At 46.4% G+C, this 8,247-nt stretch overlaps 1 protein-coding gene across 1 annotated transcript in view; it reads right to left on the reverse strand.

Annotated features, from left to right (window-relative positions):
• The window catches only part of Angel2 (angel homolog 2), a 19,098-nt gene extending 18,816 nt beyond the window's left edge, over positions 1-282 (reverse strand). The window contains exon 1 of the mRNA XM_055609162.1: positions 31-282. Coding sequence (XP_055465137.1) covers positions 31-89 — 59 coding nt within the window. The 5' untranslated portion in view covers positions 90-282. The remainder of the gene's footprint in view (positions 1-30) is intronic.
• Positions 283-8,247: the final 7,965 nt, after the last annotated feature.

Raw genomic sequence — 8,247 nt, forward strand, 5'->3', positions numbered from 1 at the left:
CCCCTTCCCCCGCCGCCGCGCGCGACTGACCGGCCGCGCCCCGCCACGCAGCGGCCGTAGCCCCTCCTCACACAGCGCCACGTCTCCATCTCGGCTCTCGGCGAGCGCCCGACGACCAGGCCCGTGGCTGCGCCTCAGCCCCGGCAGCTCGCCGGGCCCCGCCGGATCCCCATCCCTCCGCCTCGGCTTCGGGCCGGCCGCTAGGAATGCTGGGAGGAGCGTCTCGCTGCAGGCTGGGTCTCCATCTTGCCTTCTGAGGCAATTCCTCGAGCTGCGCGACTCCGAGCATGCGCAGAGCGTGCGCGGGATGCCGTTTCCGAGAAGGGCAAACTCCTGGCCTCGTCTTAAAGCGGAGCAAAGCGAGCGCCGGAGACCTATAAGCAGGCGCTGAGAGCGACGCAGTGTGTTTTTACGTGCTTGAGTAGATCCGAAAGGCAGATATCCACGTTAAGGGAATTCTCTTCTGTGGGTTCCTGTAGAACTGCGGACCTCAGGCAGTTTGTGTGTGTACATACGTATATATGAACATATAAATATGCATATCTTTCTATACATACATATGTTCGTATGGTCTAAGCTGGGCATAGTGGTGCATGCTTTTGATCTCATCCCTTGAGAGGCAGAGACAGGCAGATCCTTGTGAATTCAGGAACAGTCCGGTCTACATAGGCCTGTCTCAAAGGTTGTACATATGAAATTACATGTATTCTGATCTGCAATCTGGGCTCTTATTCAAAGATTGATTTCTTGCTCAATATGGGAATAGTGGCTTCTGCATACTCTCCTGATCCCTCCAGTGATCAACCTGTACTCAGCAATCTAGAGGCCCTTCAACCAACCCCACCCATTTTTGTTTGTTTTGTAAAATTAATGGCTTTCTATGCCTGCCAGCTCCCAAATAATGACAGAATGACCTGTAATATTTATTACTAAGCTTCAAGCACTATAATTGGGCAGTTATTCTGACGTGACTATGCTAGTCTGGCCTACTTCCCAGCCACATGGCCTGTTAGCTGCCATCTTAGCCTCCTCACCTTGGCTGTTCCTTCTTCATCTGTGTCCTCATAGTGACCTTCTCATGGTGGCTCTCTGCTCTCCACCTGGGTCCCCATCATTGAGATAGGAATTCCCACCTTAACTCTCCAGCCCAGCTCTTTATTAACCAGTCAGAAGTGATGGAGAACAGTTTTTACACAACGCTGAGACAAGAGATGCTTCAGTGTGATGACAATGCCAGCAACGTCTGGACTGCAGCCAGATCTCGGGGTACAGAAACCAGTTTGAATACACAGAGCACAGGAACATCCCCCAGCAGTTTCTGGTAACGGAGTGCAGCACTATGACCTGAACCAAACAGCCACCATCTTTGTGAGTTCAGCTGAGCCTGTTTGCAAAGGATCGTCTTAGCTGTGCTTGCTGGCTCTCTGCCTCAGGGCGAGGCTAGTGTATGTAGGCCGGAGAGACTAGGAAAAGCAGCTACATCTATGGGCCACCAGGAAGCTCTCATCTATGCTGGGAAGCAAGAGGTAACTTGCTGGATCAGTGGCCCCATAAGTAAGCTCAATGGACTCAGTGCTTTCCCAGGGAGACCTCTGGTAGAATCAAAATTAAGTTTTGAGATGGGATTAGACTTTGCCTAGGCTTTGCCTGGAGAAAAATTCTTGAGAAGGAAGACTTCCTTTTTAAACATGATTGAGTTCATCATTGAACTCACCGTAGGTTTGAGGATAGTCTGAAGTGCCATCTAATCAAGTGGTTGTTTTCCCTGGCTATGCACACCCCCCCCATAAGCGCCCAGACATAAATATACTATCAACACAGAAAAAAGATACTTAGCTTGTAATGAATTCCATATGTTTCAGCATCTGTTTACCAGAGAAGGGCACCAAAACTGTGGGCAATTTTCTTATTATACATCATACTGTGTACAGGGAAGCAAGAACAAGGACTGAACACATACACTTCTTATTCTAAATCTCAGTAGTGGCTAGAAAGACTCCTAAGGGTCAAGTTTTAAGTTGGGTGCGTTTGCACACACCTGTAACCCCAGCAACTGGGAGGCCGCAGTAGAAGGAGCGAGAGTTCATTCTGAGCTGCTTAGGGAGCTTGAGGTCATAGCGGCACACACTTAGAGCAGGAAACTGGCAAAACTGGGCCAGTCTGGGATCTGTAGGTAGTTCAAGATAATCTGGCAAAATAGTGAGGCCATGCCTCTAACAGAACTGGGGAGCAACTGGGCCAGACTGTACTGTTCTTTAAGGGAGGAAAAAAAAAAAAACCTACATCACCATGGCAACTTGGGCTATTTTTACTCAGAGATGTTAGGCTATCCTGAAATACTTCTCAGAATTTGAAGGTGGAAAGGAAAGTGCAAAACATGTGGTGAGTAAGGGGAGTTGAGCAACACCTTAAATTCTTTTTTATTCTTGTCTTTTTAGGTTTCCATTACATTCTACACATTACCAAAATCTTTTCTATAAGAACAAAATACAAACGTATTTTATACTCTGTAAGTACATATGAGTGACACAAACATATATGTATGATTCTATAGCTGTGGATGTGGGAGATTTTCACTTTACAAAGAACAGAAGAAAATTGCATTAATCAATAATTCAAAATAGATTGTTGTGTAACAACCCCATTCTTATGTATAAAATAAGAAAACCTCTCAATCCTTTATGCATTGAGATCATGTTACTCTTGTTATTGAAACCTTGTTACTTTTGTTATCATTGAAACCTTGTTACTTTTTGTTATCATTGAAACCATGTTACTTTTTGTTATCATTGAAACCTTGTTACTTTTGTTATCATTGAAACCTTGTTACTTTTTATCATTGAAACCATGTTACTTTTTGTTATCATTGACCATGTTACTTTTTCTTATCATTGAAACAAAATCTTGTTACTTTTGTTATCACTGAAACTATGTTACTGTTTTGTTGCTGTTTTTGAGACAGGTTATCTCTATAGAGACCTGGCTGGCCTGGTCAGCTCTGGAGACCAAGTTGGTCTCCAACTCACAGAGATTTGCCTGACTCTGCCTCCTGAGTGCTGGGACTAAAGACGTGAGCCACCACGGCCTGGCCCATATAGCCTTTATCTATAACTTGTGCTTTTATTTCCTATGTGCTGTTTTCTAAAGGATCTCCAAGCTGTTTTTATTTCAAAAAATATTCTTAGATTCACCTATGAGTGTTTGCCTGCATGTAAGTATGTGTATCACATATGTGCCTTGTACCTGCAGAGGTCAGAAGAGAATGTCAGATTCATTGGTACTGGAGTTAAGCATGGCCATGAGCCATCATGTGGGTGCCAAGAACCAAATATGGGTCCTCCGTGAGACCAAGAAGTGTTCTTAATCACTGAGCAGTCTCTCCTGTCTATCTTTCTTTTCTTTTTATCCACCCATCCTTTCTTCCATCCTTCTACATATCTATGTGTGTGTTCCATTGTATCACAGCTCATGTGGAAGTCAGAGGACAGCTTAGGCGGTTGGCTTTCTTCTTCCACCATGTTGATTTGGGGGATCAACTTAGGTAGTCAGGCTTGACAGCAAGTGACTTATCTGAGCCATCTGTCTAGTCCTTAATTAAATTTCTTTTAAAAATTACATTTATTTGTGTGTTTGTGTGTATGTGGGAATGCTAGTCTGTGTGGCATGGGGGCAGAGGACAGCGTGGAGGAGTCTGTTCTCTCCTGTCACCGTCATCCCGAGGATTGAAGTGAGGCGATCAGGCTGGTGGCAACGGCCTTTATGCAGTGAGCCAGCTCTCTTGCCCAGGAGTTAGTTTCAATTTTAGTTTTGGTTAATTTAGATATGGTTTACGTTGACTATGCTGGTTTAGAATTTTTGTTTAGTAAGAGTACCATTTCTGCTTGCTTGTAGACATTGTTTTTGTTGTGTATGTATGTGGTTTAACTTTATTCTTTGCTTTTTTTAAATTTATTTTTCTGTTTTCTTTGTCCCTTTCTTTCTAGACAGGGTCCTACAATGTGCCCCTGGCTGGCTTGGAGCTCATAAGATCCGCCTGTCTGTGTTTGGGAGCGAAAGCACTCACCACCATGACCAGCTGTGGTGATCTGAACGAGAATGGTTCCCATAGGTTCATGTCTTTGAACACTTGGTCTCCAGTTGGTGAAGGATTTGGAGGTGTGGCCTTGTTGGAGGTGTGTCACTGGAGATGGGTGTTGAGGTTTTAAAAGCCATGACATTGCCAGTCAGCGCTCTCTGCCTTGCGCCTGTGGATCAGGATGTGAACTCTCAGCTGCTGCGTTAGCACACCTGCCTGATCCCATGCTCCCTGGCATGACATTCATCGACACTAGCCCTCTGCAGCTATGAGCTCCAATCAACTCTTTCTCCTATAAGTTGCCTTGGTCATGGTTTCTTTTCACAGCAGTAGAGTGACTGAGACACTCTCCCAGAACATAAAACTTTTATGGCTGGGTTAGGGTGTATGTGGGAGGGAGAGCTTCTGTGTTAGGAGATGGGCTTTACTTTATTTATTTCGAGACAGGGTTTCCCTGTGCAGCCCTGGCTGTTCTGGAACTCACTCTGCAGACCAGGCTGACCTCAAACTCAGAGATCCACCTGGTCCCGCCTCGCCACAGCTGGCATCTCATTACCTACTGAGGCATCTCACTGTGGAACACATTTTGTCCCATGTAAGTTCTATGCAATTAAAATTAGCTTTTGTCCTGCACATCCTCAGTAGATAGCTTGAATTTCCTAAATGCAAGTTTACCATTCTATACATCAGCAAGGCTCAGTTTAAACACATGATCCTTAAGGCCATCAGATGAAATTTTAGTTCCTTGTGATTAATATTTTCTAACATTTCTAATATTGAACATAGAGCTTTCACATCATATCAATTTCTCTTTCAAAATGGGTCACCCACTTTCTTCCTGGCTCCTTTTGTGCAGACCACTATGGTGCCATTCAGACAGCCAAAAGGGCAGGAATAGTTTTTTCTTTTTTTTAAACTTCATATCCAGGTGTGGTGGTGCATAATTTTAATCCCATCACTAGAGAGGAAGAGGCAGGTGGCTCTCTGATGCAGTCATGCCAGTCTGAGCTAGTAACTGATTTTTTTTTTTTAATTACAAATGGGACTTTCTGTTACTATTAAAATTCTGAATTTTAGGGCAGTGTGTGTGTGGTGCACACCTTTGTTCTCAGTACTTGTGAGGCAGAGGCAGCAGATCTCTGTGTGACATCTTCACAGTGCAGGTGGTAGTTCTGTAAAAGCTGCGTGAGGAGACAAGTTCTCAAGCCGAAGGAGCCAGTGGCTAGCGAGCAACAGTTCAAGAATCTGTTTAAAATTCAGGTTTTTTGTTTTGTTTTGAGGTAAGGTCTCTAAGCAGCCTTGGCTTGCCTGAAAGCCACAGTGTAGATCAAACAGACCCTGCACTCTGCCTCCCGAGCGCTGGGGTTAGAGGTGTGCACCATCATGCCAGCTAACAGTTTCCTTTTTTTTAAAGGTTTCAAGACAAGGTTTCTGTGTGTAACAGCCCTGGCCGTCCTGACACTCGCTTTGTAGACCAGGCTGGCCTCAAACTCACAGCGCTCTGCCTGCCTCTAACTTCCAAGGGCTGGGGTAAAGGTTGTGTGCCACCCGCTGTCCCACCCCAGCCCTAAAATTCGGATTTTTAATAGTGACAATAAAGTCCTATTTGTGATTAAAAAAAATCAATTATTGGTCAGGTAAGATGGCTCAGTAGGTAAAGGTGCTTGCTGCCAACCTTGAATACCTATGTTCAATCCCTGGAACCCACTTTGTGTAAGGAGAGATCCAACACACACACACACACACACACACACACACACACACACACACACGTAATAAAAAACAAATGATTGACATAGGTTTTGAAATCTTAGATATAATTGCGGTCTTGACTATTCTTTTAGTTTCAATGTTTTTACTTCATCCATTTCAAGGTTTGTTATTAGGTGCAGATATACTTAGAATTAGTCTGTCCTCTAAATGGATTGCATTCTTTATCACTAAACTTGATCTACCCTATTCTTGATGTTTTTCTTGGGCTGTCAGGGCAGAATATATGCTTAGTGCCTGCCTTTGAGCCCTAGTACCACCTAAAATAACAAAATCATCCGGAGAACATGAAGAACAACAAAAGTATTGTTACAGACTCCTCAGTGGTGTTTTCAATGCACATCTTTTTTCTTAAAAAAAATTATTTTTATGTGTGTAGGTGTTTTGCCTGCATGGATGTCTCAGAAGACCTCCTCAGACTCCCTGGAACTGGAGTTCTGGCCACATGGAGCCACCATGTGGGCACTGGAAATGAAACCTGGCTCCTCCATAAGAGCATGGAATGCTCTTGACAGCTGAGCCATCTCTTGAGTCCTGGCATCTCTTTCTGTTCTACTTTGACTAGCAGCGTTTCGTTAAACAAACACTAAGAGACACTGGTGAACAAAGTTTCTAAGGGTGATTCCTAACAGCTGGATGATATAATGACACAAACAGTAAAACTAGCTAGGAAAAGAGGATGAGTATGAAGAAAAAACTTTGATCTGTGATCTTTTCAGTATCAAATGGATGTAGATAGTCTGAGTCCTAACAGAAATTTGAAGGGGGAATTGGCCAGAACTGTCTAAAGCTGAATCCTGGGTACTGATGGGGTCACAACCGTCCTTTTACTCTAGTTCCAGGGGATCCGAGGAGATGTTCTTTTTTATCTTTGTGGGTTCCAGGAATGCATGTGGTGCTCATATATGCAGGAAGGCAAACACTCACACACATAAAGAAAAAAAAAAAAGACTATAAAGACTCAAGAGGTAGGCAGTGAGAGAGTAAACACACAGAGTGGAGATATTACTGGAACGTCTTTCCCTCTGCCAAAGAGGATGGGATTCAGCACCCAAATGGGCCTTCGGGGCTGGAACGGAGGTGTGAGAGGAGTTCGTGCTAAACCATCTTTCCTTTTTCTTTTGTAAAAATATTTTTATTTTTGAGTATATGGGAGTTTTTCTGCACTTAGGTTCGTGCACTGCCCGTGTGTTGGAGGAAGCCAGATGAGGCTATCAGATCCCTCCAGGCCGGACGCACAGGCAGTTGTGTGCTGCACTTGTAGGCCGGGGACTGAACCTCAGCAGTCCTCAGGAAAAGCGACCAGGGATCGTAACCACTGAACTTACCTTCCTCTCTTTCTCTGTTTCTCCCTCTCCCTTTCTTTCCTAATTGTGTGTTCTAGGGGTTAAAAAGAACAGGGAAGCAAGAGACACAGAAATGAGAATGACAAAACATTGCGATGAATATTTGGGGAAATGAGAGCTTTGATCAACTTAAGAGAAAATTGTCAGGCAGAGCATGCCAATCAATAAAAACTGGAGATTCAAGCCGGGTGCAGTGGTGCCCGCCTGTAATCCCAGCGCTCGGGAGGCAGGGGCAGGAGGATCTCTGTGAGTTCGAGGCCAGCTTGGTCTACAAAGCGCGTCCAGGACAGCCAAAAACAAAACAAAGCAAAACACTCGGAGACTCTTTGCAGTGACTTAGAGAGTCTTCCTCCACGGAACCCCCACAATGCACATTTAAGAATCTAGGAGTTAAAAATACAAACTTTTTTTTTGAGAGTCTTGCTATGTAGAGCAGACTGTCCTGGATCCTGTGACGGAGCCTATTTTGTCTGTTTCGAGACAGGGTCTCCCCACGTAGCTCCGGCTGACTCAGAACTCACTACTGGACGCCTGCGGCTCTCAAACTGTCCGCAATCCTCCCGAGCGCGGGTGCCCTCTGGCGTAGGCTTGCACAGGGCGTGACGGAGGGGCCCTCCGGGCCGTGGCTGGCAGGACAGGCTGCAGGCGAGAGGGTTCATCCAGGGCCAAAGGGGACGTGTCTGTCCGGGCCCCGCGATGCTGCTGTGCACGGTGCAGACCGCCTGAGCAGGGAAGGAGGGGACCTTGGCTCGGGTACCTCCGCGTCCGCCACCCGGGCCTCAGCGGCACGGGGCGGGCGGCCCGACCCTCGGCAGCTCACAACGTTTAGAAGATGTCGAGGCCAACGCCCGAGGAGGTTTGGCAGGACCGCCTCGGGCCTCCCCAGCGACCGAGCGCGGCGCTCGGCACCGCAGCCGCGGCTGGAGCCGGGAGGAAGGACCCAACGTGGCGGCCCCGCTTCCCCGAAGGCGGACGGCGCCGACCCGGAAGTGCGTGGGGTGATCCGGAAGCAGATCCGCGCGGCACCCACCCACCCCGCCCCAGGAGCCACCGCCC

This window comes from Psammomys obesus, unplaced genomic scaffold, assembly GCF_907164565.1.
Source record: "Psammomys obesus unplaced genomic scaffold, mPsaObe1.curated_primary_1811, whole genome shotgun sequence".
NCBI classification, from domain to species: Eukaryota; Metazoa; Chordata; class Mammalia; order Rodentia; family Muridae; genus Psammomys; species Psammomys obesus.